Consider the following 19,999-nt stretch of genomic DNA (forward strand, 5'->3'; position numbering starts at 1 on the left):
TTAGTCTTGGAAGCCATTGCTAAAAATGGTCAAATGTTACAATTAATTAAACAGATTTATCCATTTCCCAAGACATACCCAATAGCTGACGTGGCTATTTTCCAAATTTCAAAGACAGTACCCTGGTTTCCATTACGGATTTGCGCAAAACTTTTACGATATTTTTCTAAATGTCAATAAAAAACTATGATGGCGTTTCCATTAAGCGATGTTATGAGACTAAAACATATTATTTCCTCTTGCGATAAGTCATTACAAACATCATGGCAATGAATGTTGGTAGGTTTACGTATATCGTAGCACCGCACTAGCCATTATTTTTAATCAACAGAGACGTAGGCATGTTATCAAAGCATTGATGGCAAAGTCCCTTGAGCGTAAAAACTCCCATACATCGCAAAAAAGTTTCGCAAAATTGACTTGTTTCCATTGGTCATATTTTCAAATCGCAATTTCAATTTGTGCAATTTGAAGGGTAATGGAAACACAGCTAGTGATCAGTCTTTGTGTCCTCCTGTCAAAGTAGGACATGTGTCTAAATGTCTGTCCGCATGACGAAAAGTGCTTTTGAATCAGCGTTTGATTCCATAGGGCATTAAATCCTAGAGAGATCACTGCTGTTATAGAAAAGCCCTTTTTCCAAAAGGCCAGCCTGCGGCAGTGATCCCAAACTTGATCCCTAGAGTAATATTTCTGAGAAATCTTAAATGACATGATGCTGTCCTAGGGCATGGAACAGAGATTTAGGATTACAGTATTATAGCACTTTTTTGCAACAAGACACTGTTTTTGTTGCCACAGGTAACCACAGGTGATGTAATGGATTTGAATAGTCAAATATACTGGCATTTACCATCAGCTGACAAGCATTAAACTCTCATTGAATATTCACCAAATGACCTGGAGACTTTCCATACAGATTCATTTAAGTAATAAACTTAATTTAGTTTAAAGGTTTAAAGAGAAAGTTAACCCCAAAATGATATTTCTCTAATGTATTCACTTTCTTCAATACTATACACCACAAAAATGACATTTTGAAGAGTGATTCAGCTTTTTGTCCATACAATGAAAGTGAATGGGGTCCAAATCTGGACCACAGTCACATAAAAACAGGAAAGTTTCAACAGGACTTTTTATGCTGGTTAGTGTTGGTATAGGCTAGCTGGTCAAAGCCAGGTTAAGCTGGATGTTGGTTAAGCTAGTTAGGCTAGTTACCCAACAATGTCAGTTTTCTCAGCAGACTTTTCACTCTATACTTTATCTCCAGTTAATACTGACATAGCCTAACTTCTCTAACTGACCTGATTTTATTTTTACATCGCCTTTTATGTGTTCCCTACACATTTCAAAAAGCAAACAGTATGTAGGCCAGTTCATTGGGCCATTTTAAGTGGACAAGAAAAAGGACGTCATTCTCTTGCAATTCAAAGTCAAAGGCGTAGCCCTGGGCAACTTCGCATTTCGTGCACCAAATGAATAAACATTAAACAAAAGGCATGATGACAAAACCATATCTTTGTCAACAGTGCATTTGCAATTGAGTGCGTAGCTTTGACGCAATGACATTCAGGTTAACGCCTGTACTCATTAACCCTAAAGTATCTTAAAACTAACCAAGCCACAAAACCTCAAGAATTAAATGGCATTTACAACATATATCCATAATAGGAACCATTCTTCATTATTTTTCCTGCTGTCAAATGCTGAAAACAGTAGATGCATTGTTCACATGAATAAATGAGATTGTTCTACAACATACAATGTACATTCACAGCCCGTATTGCATGGTTTTCATTAACTGTAAAGGTTAATTGCCTTGACTATTGGACCTTGTGCAAGGGTGGGCAGTAATCACATTCGACAGGATGAATGAAAAGCGGTCAGCCACAAAGTCGAAGAAAAGCCACTATGCCAACACATAGAGGTAATCCAACGAACGCAGACAGAGAGAGCATCAATTATTCAGTCTGATCACTACAAGAGCATCCATCAATACATGCTTTGATCGGACACGGTTTACACGATAATGTGCCTTTAATTTAGGCTCTCATGCTTTGTTAGGAAGTAGCTTCTCCGTGCTTCTGTAAGTCACAGGACAGAACCCGCAGATTCAGCAGGCTGTCAGCCTGCAGTGTGTGTGAGGATACAGGCCCAGAATCAGCCATATGGCCCCTGCAGTGGATTGACACAAAGCACGACTAATATGAGGATTAGTCTTGAGTTCATACACTACAACTCCAGCCCCCACGCACACTAACCCTCCAAAACCCTTTGGCCAGCAGGAGAATAAAGGTGGTTTAATAAAAATGCTGAAGCTTCAAAAATATAGTCAACTCGCGCGAGGAACTGGTTTAGTTTGACCTCTGCTAGTCTAAAGGACAGGTGAGCTGACTTCATATGCGCTCTGTTCAGCAGTACAGACCCTATTTATTGTAGCTAGAAACATCTTAAAGGTCAAAGTTAAAACATTTCGAGTGCCTGATTACCGGTTGGTCCTTGGGAGCCGAGTTTTCCAAACACACTTCTCTGCATAGCAGCAATGTTGTTGTGTGGAATGTGATCTTGGCAACAGTTGCCGTGGCAACCGGCCGCCGCAATTCTGGTCATTGTTTCCCACCGAGGCCTCAGGTGGCTGAAAGGGCCCGACAACAATCAGCAATATTTATAACTCCTAATGCACAGCCTTTGAACTGAAGTGGGATACGGAATTAAATTACTACAAGCTAATCGTATTCCACAAGTGCTCCCGGCCCGAGACATCTATTCACCTGTCAAATCAATTTAGAGCCTTGAAAATAGCTGCTCTGGGTACTTTTCTAATCGACACAAAATGCATGACCACACAAGGACCCTTCAATGCGTTTCAACAGAGGGAAGCTATGCAACCCAAATCAACTTCCTCTAGGGGAAGTATAAACAATGCCTTGATATTCTCAATGCAGTTTTAGTTCAAACCGCACTGAGGAGGACAATGCAGGTTACATCTGTAAAATGTCACACTAAGAGGAATATCCCACTTCTACTTTTTTTTTTTTTTAATCACAATTGTTGTTCCTTTGAGACTTAAGGCAGCTAGTAATTCACAGCAAAAACAATGAACTCAGCGTCTGAGGTATGGAAAGATTTATGGGGTGTACAAAGAACACAGTCACAATTCAGATAATTCAGACTGCTGAAAGAATATGCTTTGTAACAAGCTCATATACACTGCGGTTCTCTCAAACACAGTGTTCGACTTCAAAATAGCTGCTTTACTTAAGTTAAGATTATCTAGTAGGATCTAAAACTGACCATGACTCAAACTGAAATGATCATCTATGATCTTTACAAGCTAAATATACCATGCTGTTGTATCCACCTCGAACACACAACAATGCTACTGACCAGGACAAGTGTAAAAATATAACTAAATGTTGTAGTATCTTAAAACATGTCTCAGAATAGTGTATTTCCATTGAAACAATCCCAAAAAAATCAAAACGCCTAAAGAGGTTGTGTCCGCAGGTCATTATTTTCATTATTTGCATTTGAAAATCCGTAAAATGAAAACTCATAATGTCCCATTCCATTATACACAGGGATTATAATTCACATTAACGGTATAAATCCATGGATACTGATGGTTCATCCAGATTGAAGGCAAACATCCGGTGACAAAGCCAGTGGAGATTAAGGACTTTCTTGAAAATGAACCCATAGAGCAATGAGTTTTACCCAGAACTGTATCTTCATTAGAAATGTACTATAATGGAAAGATCAAAATGACGAATAGCTCTTGTGATCGTTGTGGATAGAGGTGACACACACGATCATATGTTTTTACTGTGAATGGTTGGTGTATGAATGCGTAACACACCAACACACACCATTAGTGACTCACCCATAAGAGTAGTGACAGCAAAGACTTTAGCACGCTAAAAACTCATTTCACTACATATATATTATAATCTCAAAACATAACCACTACATTAACATCAAATGACTCTTTGTGCCAAGTACATTGTCTAACCTTAAGGGTCTGTCAGGTAAATTATATTGTGCCACACATCTTAAAATCGTAGCTTTGCTGAACGATCTTGATTATTTGGTTACATTATTTGTTTATATAATAATAGTCATATTTGCATATGAACATTCCAGGGAAACCTATTCAATCCAAAGAGATGCTATTCTAGTAGAAAGTATGACAGTCATTTTTGCAATTAACCCTTCCTTATATTTGTTGATCAGTTTTTTTTTTTTTTTATTGTTTCAACACTTACTGAAATTAATCAGTCTGTGTTTATTATTAGATAACAGGATATGAAATCTAAACAAGACAAACAGGCTATTCAACCTCTGCCTCCCATTTATTCAATAGAAACCCCTTTATCACCATTATAACACTGCTGCCTGGGAATGTTTATTATCATCCATCTGAATCTGATCAATGCAACTTGGAAGAAAAAAAGAAAAAGAAAAGACATTTACCTAATGAAATTGAGTTGCTCAATGACAAAGAAGCAATGTTGATGCATGGAGATGAAAATTATTGTACATCAGCGTATTACATAGCTTGATCTCGACTTACCGGCATCATATTGAAATTGACCTCCAGATATTGTATATCCTAATATTGTAGAAATTGGTCTCCAAATAAGTGTTCTTATTGTTGCAGTTTTATATGCAGGTGAATTGAGCACGTATTATCCTCTTCTTTTACGTATCATTATTTTAGATTAGTCTCCTCTGATGTTGTCCGACAATATTGCAGTGTTGATTTATTATAGAAACCTGTTGCAGAATGAACCCGAGATGAACTCGGTAAATACAGTAAAGTTTCTTGCACGAATCGCTCAGACTTAGGGAACCGCAGACCGCTGATCACACCGAACCATTTGCGACGCAGCGACTCGCTACCGCTATACGATACAAGCGATATAAAACATAACGGTATTCCGCGAACGTCTTGTATCATCTACTGTCCGCTAAGCTGATTGCAGGTCCACATTATATCCGTGCGAGAGAGTTTTTTTCGCTGGATCAACAAACGCAACCCAACCCAAGATGACGCTGCGCGAGATTCCGAATATCCACGGTGACGGCGCGTGCATGACAAACTCCGCCTCGCGCCACCCGCGCGCTTCCCGCCCACTTCATCAACATCCTCATCTCCTCAGGAGCCGTTCAGCGCTCAACTAAGACACGGTTTGCGGATTTTATTTGTCTAATGTGCCCCACACTATAGAAGCATTTTCGAATAATAATGCGAACGACCTTTTTAGTAATATTAAAGAAACAAACGCGCGTTAAATAGACTCAAGACCATTGCTGTCGTTACAAAACATTTCATTAAGTTTCATTGCACAGTACGATTAGCCTATACATAAGCTAGCTATAACTTACAAATACTTATAAAATGCAAACAAAACGTGAAGAAATACCATATAGGTAGCCTAATTTAGAAATTACAAAAAAAATAGTCATCAAACACTCACTAGATTACCTTTTTTTTTTTTTTTTTTTTTTTTTTTCTCACTAGATTACCTGACCAACCAAGAAGTTGAAGTTGAATATGGAAATGTACCAGAAATAACCATTTGTGTTGCTGAACATGGTAATTTATGACAATACTGAATTTGTATGGACATTTTATGCATGAAGATGATAATCATTCAGTCAGTACCCTATGACACCAAGTATAGTGCCACTACATGTTTGATCAGGGCAAACAAGAATACAAGAATAAATGAACATAAGCATTTATATCAGATATTTGACAAGAATATATTGTGTCGACTGACCTGGGCTGTGTTTCTCAAAAGCATCTTGAGCTAAGTAAGTTTGGGTATGTCATTTTATGCCCCACTTGCCAAAATGGGGGTTGCATGAAAAGAGTTTAATCATAGAGACCAATGGTGGCTTACGATGCTTTTGAAAACCGCAGCCTTGAAATACTCAGGTAAGGGCTGTTGTACACCATGCAGTGGGAAGTCTGTAATGGGAGGACTGGAGGAGATAACTTAAGTATGATGGAAATACCTCTGTCAGATCTGTTATCTTAACTATAAGTGTAATGTCTTTTCAGCACTGCGCTTGAGATGAGAGCCAGGTGGTGGTTTGCATGAAAGCATGGTCTGAGAATGCAGTAAAATGGTGTTACAGTATGTGGTGCAAACCATTGCCATAAAGACAAGAAACCCCTTGAGGAAAAGCTGCTATAATCGTGGTTTAACTCCAGGGAGGAAAACTACAGGGATGAACTGCCTTAGGAGAACAGCATTAATCAAATGTACCTTAAAATATACTGTCTGATCCGATTTTACACTTTTCAAAGCACAACATGATAGTGATACCTCATTTGTCCCGCTGAGGGAAATTTGGGCGTACATATGAAGCTAAGAAGTCAAGGGATTAATAACAATCACACAGTCATATCTTGTAACAGTCAAATTTGTAGAGTACTTACAAAAAGCTAACAAAAAAACCCTAACAAAAGAGTACTTACAGTTGTATCTAAACCTTGGGAATTTGAACAAGCCCTAATTTGTGCTAAAAACATGAATTAAACTTCAAAATTGGCAACTTGTTGAGAAGAACTATTACGTTTCTTAGCAATGTGATCAAAATTTTGATCTGGCAAATTAAAAAGGGAAGAGTCACCTATTGACCATATATATCATAAGAATCCACCAAGATACCGCCTAAAACCCCCTAGCAACCATTTAGCAATGCCCTAGTAACCTTCCAGAACACCCTAACAACGTGGATGCAGCTTCTGAGTGGAGGAGCACCTCATTTCCTTTGGAAAATGTAAAACCTATATACAGTATAAGCTAAAATCACACACTTACAAAAAAAGGTTCAATGGGGTTCTATATAGAACCATATAGGGTTCTTGACTCGATTTTAAAGAACACTTTATGTCAAAAAGGTTCTATGTGTAAGGAGAGATGTCATAAATGATTGCATAATACTTGCAAGTTCAGTGGGTCATTTCATATCTTTTCCACTTTTAGTGCTTGCAGTGCAATGTCTCTACTATTTCTCTTTACTTCCTGTTTCTTTTGTCCTTTCATATCTCTCTTCCTCTCTCTGTCTTTCTTGACCTTGCGGAGCACCCATGATTGATGGGTTGGGGACAATGTTATGACAGGTTCTGGATGTTCTAGATTAATGATGTTTGGCTCAGATTTACTGGTATTTGGCTGTAAAACTGCCTCTGTTGTATGGACATCATAGATTTTAGGGCAATTTTCAAAGTAAAAGCTGTCAAAAGGTTGTTTAGGAGGACATACTGAATATGTTTCTTTTCAATATACTGCTGATTTTCTTCTTTTCCCCCTTCTTTTTTGTGTTCATTCTGTCCTCTACTGGACAAAAGCAGTTATGACAGATGTCTAACCACTCCCCAAAGAAAGGTCCCATCCTGTTAGTCAATGTTTACAGATAACACATCTCAGACAAATATTGCTCATCTAGGATTAGGTTGGACCTGTCCTTTGTTTCTTTACCTTAAATTATAAAACTGAGCCAGAAACTGCTGTTGTAGATTCACAGTCACCAGGGGGCATGACATCAGACCTTATTTACTATATGAGTTTCAGACAGGGCGGTGTATGTTGTGACGGATGGTCTGGGCTGAGCAGGTGGAGGGATGTTGTTGACTACCGCCAGATGACACTTTGTCTCTGAATGTCCCAAAAAAGCCGGCAAATGACCTCTAAAAGCTTTAAGTCATTTTTTATACATTACATATTATAATGTCAGTATCATTATTTAAGCCTAAACCAACATTTGCAAACATTTTTACTTATCACATATTTTTTTCATAGTTTTCAAAGGATCAACATGCATTTATGCTGTACTTACAAAAGAAAATTAAACTGATTGCACTTGACTGAACTTTTTTTCTCATGATCTTAAAAACCTTTTGAGCATAAAATTATTTAACTGCTTCACGTTAGTTTTGTAGACATGCAAAATGTATCAACTACTACCTATTTCTCAGGTAGTATGAAAATAAATGATTTATTATAATAAATTAAAATGACTAAATAAATAAATTAAACAAAATCTTTATATATAAATTCATTTTTAATAAAAATGAACAATGTAGCAGCGTCCTCTTTAATACTGTTCTAAAGCATCAAGCATGCAAAGGTGTAATCCAGACAAAGTGTGGCTACTTCAGGTAGGTTTTGTTATACTATATATATATATATATATATATATATATATATATATATATATTCTGTATTTTACATGCATATAGTATACTAACATAATACTGACAAATATGTAAATAATCTTTTCTTTAGGTGTGGATAAAACTTAGGACATAACTATATTACAGTCCACAACATTAAAGTGTATTCTTTGAGGTGAGCCTTCACTGTTCAATTATTATTCAATTAGTGTACAAACGTTATTGTGATTGATTAGATCAAGATGTTGTAATGTATTTTTTTTTCACTAGATGGCGCTACGAAGAAGCATTTAAAACTGGAATAGAATGGGACAGCACTTCTATTCAAATGATGCAGTTCAGTGAACCTGTGGCCATGGTTGCATGCCATGTGCAGTTACTCACTGCTACTCTCAAACTGTAATGTGCCATTATCTTCCACGCAAATTTGTATTTACTATGTTTGAGTATGTAAGTAAAATAATGCCAAATGTTTTTGAAACAAAAAAGCCTGTTGAATTGCACTACTTGAAAAAAATATGCATTGCATTAACCATGCTTGCATTTTAATGCATTGTATTTTTAGGGCTTGCATTTTTATGGGCTGAAATTCAGCATGGTTGAATATTTAAGCTGTGAATATTTCAATTCAAAACATTTCAAACACATTTTCATTATTAAAAATTCAATAATCCATATTCACCTTTCATATTTCACTTCCAAAATATTCAAACTGTTTAAAAATACAACCTGTAATATTCAACTGGCAATTTTCGTTCCATTTTATTTCGCTTTCCAAATTCGCCTCCACAAATACAGTGGTTCAAATTCGACAGAAAATTCAACGTTGACATCCAGGAACTGCTAGCCTGGAAATCCAGACCTAAATCTAAAAGATTAATGGTCTGGCGTAGACTAATGAAAATCGGCCAGCTCGAGGGGCAGCATCAAGCATGCATTTGAAAATCTCACTGCACGCAATTGGATAACACTACGACCAATCACAACAAGCCCCATACGCTTAGCTACCAGCGGAGCTAACTGGTAGATTATACTCTTACCGTATCCGGTCGGCAAAACAGCAAAAACGTCCTTCTTGCAAAGGAACGATTCGAGCGGCATCTTCTGTTCCTGTTTTAGATAAAAAGCCAAGTCTAACTCGATCATTGTAGCGGCCAAAGCCGTTTCAGACAACTGGTATTCATCCATAGCCATCTTGCAATGTTTACTAATGACGTCACAGCGTTGTCGTCTTCTGTTTAGCTCGCCTCTGGCCCACCTATATCAGATAACCCAATGTGATTGGTGCAGCTCAGATCGAGGGGCATATTTAATGAGCATCATTACTCGACACCAGAGTAACCCGCTGAGCAAATTCAACTCGTGCTCTCGCGAGAACTCTGGATTACCAGGGTAAGGAACTGCAGGAAAAGCAGTAGATTACCGAGCATAATCTCCATCTGCTGTTAGTCTACCTCACCAGCAGGTGGTGCAAAAGCGCGTGTTGTTGACGAATAAGACCAGAGCAACAGTTAGAGCAAGCCATTCATTCATAAAAAGTTATTTACAGCAATGTAAAGTGTATTTGTGATTATTATGACGGCTTTTTATGTTAAAATCAGTGTCTTCATGGTTACTTTTCCTGTGTAGCCTACATGCATCTTTCTCTACCGTGAATGGGATTATAATGTTATTCCCCCGATGCTGATGTACAGATCCAATGTTACATTTGAGGTAGACATATATTTCTCTTGGTTGTTTAGTTGTTCAGAATATGAACTTAACGCGCAAAGTTTAATGCTGAGTGTTTCCCAGTGATATACTGGCATAAAGTTGGCTTGACACTGGACATTCACACATTTAGGGACCGTCTCTAAAGTTACATGAAATACACGTTTCTAACTTCAATTGCATTTGAAGAGAATGACTAACAGTCATAAAACCAACTGTAAAGTGTTCATGTAGGTGTCAGGCACAATGCGTACCTTTTATATTTTTTGATATTTATTCAAATAAATTGAAGTTTGAATTTATATGTTGAATTTCAGCCCATAAAAATGCAAGCCCTAAAAATACAATGCATTAAAATGCAAGCATGGTTAATGCAATGCCTTTTTTTTTCAAGAAGTGAATTCAACAGGCTTTTTTGTTTCAAAAACATATGGCATTATTTTACTTCCATATTTGAGGCTGCGTGTTGTGATTGCTTGAGTATGTGAAGGCCAAGGATCTTGCTACACTACTGTGGTACGTACATTATTTAAAACACAGTAGGCATATCTACTTCATCATTTACATGTTTCATAATTTCTACAAAATCTATAGACATAAATGCATTTATTCTATAACCAGAAATGTTTTATCAGGGGTGCAAAGCAGAGTTATCCGTTCTAAAGAAAAGTGTCACCCCAATTTCCACAGAGCGTGAACCACTGCCCATTGTGCTTGGTGTGTTTATGTGTGTGTGTGTGGGTGAGGGAGGGAGTGTTTTTTTATAAATCCGAAAAAAAATCCTTATATTTCAAGATGTGCGCAAGAAAAATGTCCAAGTCAATGATGTGAATGAATGACTTGATTGCATGACATCATATATGTTTCCTGATGCATGTTTTGTCTTTTGCCACAGGGAAAGGACAGCAGAGAACAAGAACAGAGGAAGGGAAGCGAAAAATAATAGGAGTGTGCTTCTTCTGCTGTTTAATCTCCAGACAGTCCCTAATTTCTCTAATTATCAAGCTGCTAAGCAAACAGAGGCAAGCAGGCAGGAATTGGCCGTCTCCTGCGGCTTACACTTCAGGGGGTCGTGTCTAATTTGAGGGAAGACCTGGTCCATCTCTTGCACGAACACATCTAGGGCTAACACACCCCTACCAGCGCGGCCCCTCCCTTACAACCCCTACCCACATGCACCAGCTTTATGGCAGATGGCGTAGTTCACCCTCCCTCTGAACCTCCATTCCACCCCCACCCTCGGCAGCTTTTGTGCCCCTGTGCGTGCAGTGTTAGGGGGCTGCGACAACAACAGCCCTCCCCACTGCTTCCTCCCGCCCTGGCCCTATTGTAAATGGGGTTCTGGCTTCATGCATGGCGCTGCGATCAGGTGCCCTAACAGGGTTGTCAGCGCCCGAAAAATCGTTTTAATCCCAGCGGTGGCGCGTCAGGGCCACTGGAGTTCGTAGTACTTTCCTAACACACTTGACCGGGTTTGATCCCGAACCATTGGGAGAATCTCAAGAATATTCTAAAGGCCTGTTGCAGTTTGTTGCAGTACTGAATGTTTTCAATAACTTAGTATTGGCTTGTTTGCTTAAGTGTTGAGCATATGGTTGCACAAATTCATAAGTTACCGAATTCTACTTGCCAGTACATCAATTTAAGGTTTTTTGGTTTGGTTCCTTTGCCTGGGTTCCTTCGTGGTTCTTCGCTGCAACTAAATACCCAATGTAGGGTAGTGCAGCGGGCAAATATTCTGCTTGGTCAAGAGCATTGAGATGGAAAAACCTTGATCAAAGTCAGAAGTTAAAAAATTATACTCGCTAGTGCTTTAATTGAGGCTTCATCCAGTGTCATTTCTTTGCCAGGGTTTGTTCCTACAAAGCCCTTTTTTGCAACCAAACACTTGACAAAAATGGCAAATACAAGCAAAATTCTGCTTGGTCATGAGTGTTATGTAACTGCTAAGGGACTTCTGTTTCCCTGAGGTCATCTCCATGACAACAGGGCTCAAGTCTCTTGGGGCCTTTGGCACACGCGACCCTTCTGCAGAGCAAGACCCCTGGGGCCTGGGGGTGGGGACACGTGTGGGTTAAAGGTCACTGGACACTACGGACACTGAAAGCGAATTGGGAAAGGGTTACGGTGACACGGGCCGAGGTCGCCTCAGAAAATGCCTCGCATCTCCATAGCATTAGTTGCGGTCAAAGAAGTCCTTTCTGGCCGTCAAACCCATGATGACCCTTGGAGTGGATGGCACACGCCACCAATTTAATCTGATAGACCGCTAACTCACAATCCTGTTTCACCCTCTAGTTTCTTTCTTGAATAAATCTGTGATCTACATCTCGTGCCAAGTAGGTGAATCTTTGCTTATGTTGCATTCTGCTGCCCCTTGAGATTTTAGCAGAGATTTGAGATACGGCCTGCCACTGGTTTTCGAACAGATGCCCCTCTCCGAGGCCACAACCACCCTCGACTTTGAGGAGGACACGTATGGCTCAATATTAAGAATAGTGTATGATTCTTGAACTTTTACTTTTTTGGCTACATCCTTGCCCCCTTTCCCTTCAGTTTCAGGCTACTTTTCATGGTTTGGTCCTTACATTGTAGGCAACAGAGCAAGGAGCCAAGGGAAGGGAAGGTGGACAGGGGAAAAAAAAATCAATACTTAGCGTGTCCAGTGGCATATACGGATGACGAATGCGGCAACAGAAGACACGAAGATCAGTTGGCCAATGTGGAGAGAGAGAGAGAGAGAGAGAGAGAGAGAGAGAGAGAGAGAGAGAGAGAGAGAGAGAGAGAAGAATGAATCAAGAATAAAAAAAATACAGGGAATGAGTTGGGAAAAGAGTTGGGCCCCCACTCTCTCCTTCCTCTTCCCTTTGTTTTTCCCTTTTTCTTTTTTTGTGAACTGTAACGTGTTCCTCAGTTCGCTTTGTTATTGCCTGACAACCTGCTGACACTGACCCACCAACTCCCTGAAATTCTTGTTGCCTCTCCCACAGTCGTTCTGTTTTGGTTTCGCATCCATATTTCTGTCTCACATCCTCACCGTATCATATTGTTATAGTTACTATTTGTTACTTTCTCAACAAGTTAAAAGAATCTGGGTAGGGAAAGAAGAGAGAAAAGAAGGGCGTCGGGATGAGATTTGTGGCTGTGGTCATTCCAGCAGCTCTTGTCCCACCTGCCATCCGTTCATGATGGAGGGGGTGAAAGAAGAGTAGAGTGGGGAGCTGCATCTCTCTTTCCCTCAGCTAACTCACCCTGACAGGCGGGAACACAGACTGCAGAGAGGAGGAGGATGAGAAGGAGGCGCCTCAGCCCACACCCTCCAATCAAATGCTCCCTTCTCTCTCAGCCAGTGGCAGCAGGGCAAAACCAGTAGCAGGGCTAAAGCTAGTGGTCCTCTCTTCTCCTCTCCTCTTTTGCCTTCTCTTTTCCTAACACTCTAGGCATGGAGTACTATTCCTCCATCTCCTGGGCGTCACGCCTCTCTCCTCCACCCTGGCTGACCACTGCAGTGCATCCACGAGGTACTCTCTCCCTCTCTTTCTGATTTTCTTTCTCCCTTCCTTTGGCTCTCTCTCACGTACATTCTCTTTGGCTTGTTGCTATCGTAGATTGTTCAAAATAACTTTTTGGTGAATCCGATGCTGTCATCGTACTCTGTTTTGTCCTACTAATGAAACTGGACCTGTAAATGTTGGAAATTACAAAATATTTAATTGCGAAAATTGCAACTTTCAGTGCAACTAATTATCCTTAATTCATTATGTTGCTCTCATCGGTTAAGTTCTGCCTTGCATAATTTATGCACCGCATTGCTCTCTGGGTTGGAAAGTAGTAAACAATCATTTATGTTTTGAACCCACTGTGAATAGCATGTGCTGTGGTGCAAAATATTCCCTCTCATTACACTTGATCGTAACACGACGGAATTCAATTGCACAACTTTTCTTTTTCAACGTTTTAATTTTTTTTTGACTAATCTGCCTGTTATGTATTCAAGAAAAAAAAGCTGTAGAAACGTGCATGAAATAGACGGAAGAGCGATATGCAGATATTCCTTCACAAATGCATTTTCTGCATTTATTTTTCAACAGAGCTTAAATGATTCAACAGAGCATTTTTTTTTACTACCTCTCCCAGACAAAGTTCAGTTTTTAATAGCTAGATATCTGTTTAGAGCAGCATGGCACACTTATGTATGGCCTCTCAAATGGAGAATGCATTTCCAGGCTGCACATTTCTAAAACCAGTGTGTCCACCCCCTCTTCTGTCTCTTGTATTGATTGGTTAATGGCATTATTTGTGGAGTGTGCCTCTCTGGACGTAAGACCTTTTTGGCCCCCTCGCTGTATTTGTGTGTGTGTGTGTGTGTGTTTGGCAAATAAAAGGCCATTGAGGCCTGACCGATGGTCATCTTTCAGCATTATTTGCTTTCACACCAAAGGTCAGGGGAGGTCATAAGAAGTCAAAGAGTAATAAGTTTAACCCTGATAGGGCCAAGGTCACTCATAGCGTGACTCCAACGACACCTAATCAATACGCCCCTCACACCATCCTCTTCCTCATATTCTGAGCAAGACTCTTTCCCTCTAAACAAGCCTCTCATACCACCATGTGCAGACCTAAAGGTGTTACAAATATTCCTTGAAATACCTTGTTTTATTTTCAGTCTTATGCCATTTGTTTTACGTCAAATGTTTTGTGAAGGCTTTTTACAATTCTTTTTTGGTTTTAAAGCCATTCAAAGATGTTCGTGTCGTCTTAGGTGCAGCGAGCCAATTGTTGGAGGCAGCGCAGGGCAACACCCACCCGACAGATTTGTGAACCTTCTGGAAATTATTCACTCTGTGCTTCTGCACCTGCACATGTCGTTCTTAAACCTCATTCTTAAACTGATAATCCTTTCACAAAATCTAATATCACTGTTAAAATTTGAAGAAAAAAAAATGGGACCGCCATAGAAAGTCTTTAGACAGTGTTGCACTGCAGTTAGGTGTGGATTTCGACTTTCCGTCACAAGTCCTGAGAGAAAAACAGCAGGTGTCTGTGCACCATACCTTGCGATAGAGACCAACTAATTGTTTAAACATGAACCAAGTATGAAAAACGTTAGTGTGGGAAGGCCACCGTCTGGGCCACTGCGTACGATAAGAGCCTCCATCTTCACTGAGTCAGCCATTTTACTACAGTACTAATCATCTTCTGGGCATCCAGTCTACACATACTGACACTAATCCCGATATTTGTACTTTTTTGAACAAAGATTTTCAATCAATTTTGCGAAGTTTTTGTAAAGTACACTCTAGTACACTCTTCGCTATGTATGAAAACCGAAAGGCTTGAACATGCAGTACGATCAGAAATGCGAGTGCAGATCTTGTTTCAAATTTGCGATTTTGCGCAATTTTTTTTCGTCAAAATAGTGACCCAAATTTTAATGACAGCATTTATGAGTAGTAAATATACACTTGCCATAAACAAAATTCACATTTTTTGTACTATCTGTATTGTCGTAAATATAGCCATACAAGGCAAAAAACGACTATGTCGGATTCATTTATTCAAGTTTTCAAAATGTGTTTATTTGCATTCTGGTAAGCAGAGATACAAAGTATGCTCTGATCTTTTAGCATTGAAACCAGGTTGACAAAATTTACAACACCAGAGTCTACAAAAAAAGAAGAAAAAAACGACTATTAACTCACATAACTAATAAGCAAATGCTCAAGGATCCTTTGATCATCTTGTAGTGTTAAAAACAGGTTGATGAATTGCAGTCTACACAAAAAAACCCCCAGAAAAACTAACTAAAACACAAACTTAAAAAAAAAATATAATTTAAGCAATCTACTTTGTAAAATACTGATTTAAACACGCACTCTCTGTTTGCGTAAACCACGCTGTCAAAACATGTGTTATCTCATTAACCTGAACCCGTCTCAGCGAGGGAAACTTAAGAAGAGCAGCGTTATAATACAGGCTATGTGGGATATATTTCTGTAAACAGCCCTACTGAACAGTGTCACCCCTTCAACCAGGCCACATACACTCAGTGCTCTTTAACACGCACATACTACATTCCTCCTGTCCCGCCGGACAGAACAAGGGGAAAGAGGGAAAAGGGAAGTGTCTTTTTCACATCTCTCCGTCTGTCTCTCTATCTGAAAAAAAATCCTTATGATGGCAGCTCTTTCAAGAAAACCAAGCAATGGTTAAACAGGAAGAAGTGACCTGCAGGGTGGAGCGCCTATCAGGCAAGCTGAAGATAGATCAATGAAGGGGGGCCATTGGAAGAAGGAGAGCCGTGTGCTGCTCTACAGTCAGAGAGATAGGGTGGGATTTCACAGGCTAGCAGCACATGCTCTCACCACGCCGAGAGCTGAAAGACGTATAGTACACGTGTGTGTGTGTGTTTGCACTAGAAGGCCCTGGCGTCTTGGGACTGTTGCTTTTGAGGAAAAGGCAAGGTAAGACGCTTTTACCACAGTATACTGATAATATCCTGCTATTGCACATTTATCTTCGGACAGGGCTCGACTGGTTGGTTTCGAAAGCAAAAAGTGCGACGCAAAACGTGTTTAGTACCTTGGCTATGTTTAGTTCTTCAAACAACAAGATATCAATGTAAATGGTACGTTTTGCAAATTTGATGGTTTTATGTTTAGTTTTTTTTCCGTAAAAATGTGCTTTGTCACCACGGGCCCCTTGCCCATATGGCACCTCCAGTAATTCAGTTGATTGCAGTAATGCATTCATTGATTGATTACTGAAGCCTCTACTGTACAAGCACATCTGCTCACTTCACAATGAGACGAAGACTAACCTTAATAGTACTACTACTAAACAATTTTTAAATATGATTTTACAAAATATTATTTTTAAATGGTCAAATAAAAAAAATATTCAAAATAAAATGTAATTTTTATAGACAAATAGGAGTGTGATTAAATCAATGAATTAAAATACACATGTTTTAGACTGCAATACGTTTAGTAACCAATTTGCCACACAGCTGGGCTGGTGGAAATTGTTGCAGGTACGGCTTTAAAAACATACACGTGACAGGGTGTGAATGTGTAAATGTGCAAGTTACTGTGTGCAATATACTATATAGATTATGTAGTACATATTGGAACATTTGTTTGATTATAGTATGGTTGAATTTAGGCTGGGGGTCTATCACAAAAGGCCTCTTTCGTCCGTAAGCTATCACTAATTAAAGATGACTATTGCTCTAATTATGAAAACGTCTAAGACGTCCAGGGTACCAGAGTAGCAAAACTTCAGAGAACACAATATAACAGCCCTCATTAATGAGACAAGTGCAACACCATAGATCCTTCTGTCAAGGTCTGGTCATATTGTCTTTTTTTGTTTTCAATTTTCTACCAGACAATACGACGACAGAGGGGGGTCCCAGGCTACATCCACTGCCAAAGAAGCTGTTCCACTTTTTCAATTGTTTTTTTTCCTCTCGCCCTCTGCCCCTGGTGGGAAAGTATTTAGGACTTTAGGTCTGTGACAAATAAAAATGTCATCCCTGCTCAAGTCTGCCGTGATTGTTTGTGGGCAAACTGGTGCTCTGAGGTCTTGAGATGTTGCCTTACAGTGAGGGCAGATGCTGGGAATGGCTCCGTCCCCTTCACACGCCACCTTTGGTCAAGCCCAAGTTCTGGAACACCACTGGCCGTTCCTTAACAATACCACTCTCGGCACAGGGGGTCTTCTCAAACCCAAAGCTCAAACAAATGCACATAGAAACACCATTGTACAGTAGAAGCCTTTTGAATATGACCACCAGCTGACACATCTCATCTCAGTTTAAGGGAGGAAGAAAGTGGTTGGAGAAAAGTGACTCAAAAACAAGAAAGGGGGCCGTTCACACAGAACGTGCTTTTCCATTCTACTGGGCTACTTTTCCATTGTTTTTCAATATAAACACACTCGCGTCTTTTGCAACGTCTCATTTATATATATATAATTTATAAAACTTCATTCTAAAAAAACGGCGTTCAAGTTAAAAGAACTTTTAAAAGGCGTCTCTAGATCTTGCGCTTCTCATTTTCGTTTTACTGACCTGCGGCTCACGTTTCTAACAATACAAAAAAAAAAAAAAGAGTGTGTATGAGGTGAGAATTAGACGATTTAGCATGGTGGAAGAAAAAAATTACTAGAACAACAGAAGAAAATCCAATTAAAATCCTTTTTTTCCCATTATAACAACTGGGCTTTTGGAAAATAACGATATTCATAAAACATGCGCCACTAGAGATTTAATGGGAGGGGCACATTTTTGTTTTGAAAGGACCAATTCTGAGATACGACATATCATACAGGCAAACATTAAATGGTTTATGATAAAACTGTAATATGTTTTCTCGTATGCTTTTAATATGTAAAAAAAGAAAGAAAAAAAAGCCACATTCACACCTATGTGAAATCCTTTTGTCGGAAAACATTCACTGAGACAAAAAAACATTAGACGACTCAGCATTGGACATTCAGCTTATCGGTTCAACATAAAAATGGCAAAAATCATCTCACATTTTGCAGACATATTTATAGAGCCGAAGACAAACGTTGTTCCACCCTTTATTTCCGGCTCAAGCTGTTGTTGTCCGACAGTTATGATCGAAAATATCTTAATTGACAGGACTTTGCAATTACAACACACTTGCCATGTCAGATGTATTCGGTCGCATTTTTTAGTTAATATGTATTTTTCCCACTTAAGACAGTGAACATATTAATTTTTTTTCTATCTTGCTACATTATTTAAAAATAAGCATGACACTTTTGATGCTCTGAACCTTAAATTAGCGAACAGAGCATTTAGAATTTGTATTAAAGTTTCCAAACAGTCAGATTTGAGAGATATATAGATAGATAGAAGTTTTCAGTTTAGGGTGCATTAAAAAAGGCTAAATAACAAAACTATAACCTACAACATACTGAAGTGCTCATGTTTTCCTTTTTAGATTCTTTGGTGGGTATCAGGTGTTCAGTAGTAAATCACTTTTTCAGCAATAGTTGAAATGGTCAGTAATGCAACTCCCACAAAAGCTAAGCCCCTCATGCTTTGTAAAAGCTCTACTAGTTTTGGAAGAACTGGCCTTTGATCTGGCCTACACGACTTAGTCTAGCAAACACACAACGGCTACTCTCTCTCTCCCTCCCTCATTCCCTCTCCCTCACTCCTTTCTTCCGTCTTTCTCAATTTGTTGCAGTGTTCAGGGGTGTCAAAGGACCCGAGCTGTGACTCTAAAGAAGAGACGGCGAGTGGGACATACACATCGGACGCTCTGACAATACAGGCTCAGGTTCCTGTGAGTTTGCCATGGCGACCAGCGGGCCCTGACAGCAGCGGGGATCACAGTCTTGCTGAGGAAGGGTGTGTGTGTGTGTGTGTGTAGATGAGGGGGTGTGGGGGTTATTGGGGGACACACGCCAGATGCCTTGGGGAGACGCCCTTCAGCTCACCAGCTGGGAGAGGCTAAACTGCCCCTCACGCGTCGGTTTTTGGCCTTAACGGATTAGAGTGTTTGTTTACGGCACACTTCGACTATCATGCGCTCACAAACACAAAAACAACAATATATAAAACAGTGCTTCTCAATTGGATTCAGGACCTAATACTGTAGCAAAACTGTTTATCGTAAAACAAACATTTTCTTAAAGTCACCATCTCTGGGAGTACTTATTTATGGAATATTGCAGTGTTTATTATAAATGATTCATCTGTTTTGTTCACAACATTGTGTCCTCATAACGACATCTCTTCTCTCCTCGCCTCCAGAAACTAGTAAGTCAGATGAGGTCGAAGCAAAAGCAAACGACAACAATCTGATCAATTCCTCTAGGATTTTTTTTTCTCGTTCGAGAAGCCATTTTGTTTCAAAATAGGGAAGAAAAGACAATCGTGAATTCCATTTCATGCCGAATTTAACTCTTTCCCTGCCATTGACGAGTTAACTCGTCATTTATGAGAAAACGCTTTATGTTTTTATGGCTTTCCGCGTTATCACTGCTATACGGTAGGGGACGCTATTATATGGAAGCTTGTTTCCGCAACAGAATAAAACATTTAAAAAAGATAATTGC

At 39.4% G+C, this 19,999-nt stretch overlaps 1 protein-coding gene across 3 annotated transcripts in view; it reads right to left on the minus strand.

Annotated features, from left to right (window-relative positions):
• tp53bp2b (tumor protein p53 binding protein, 2b) overlaps positions 1-19,999 on the minus strand; it is a 48,847-nt gene that overhangs the window by 26,193 nt on the left and 2,655 nt on the right. Inside the window, exon 1 of one of the 3 annotated variants that reach the window (XM_079889593.1) lies at positions 4,574-5,046. The exons of the other annotated variants lie outside the window; for them this stretch is intronic. Coding sequence (XP_079745719.1) covers positions 4,574-4,582 — 9 coding nt within the window. The 5' untranslated portion in view covers positions 4,583-5,046. Of the gene's footprint in view, positions 1-4,573; positions 5,047-19,999 lie in introns of those variants that run through there. 3 annotated transcript variants of the gene reach the window in all.

Source organism: Squalius cephalus, assembly GCF_949319135.1.
Source record: "Squalius cephalus genome assembly, chromosome: 13".
NCBI lineage: Eukaryota > Metazoa > Chordata > Actinopteri > Cypriniformes > Leuciscidae > Squalius > Squalius cephalus.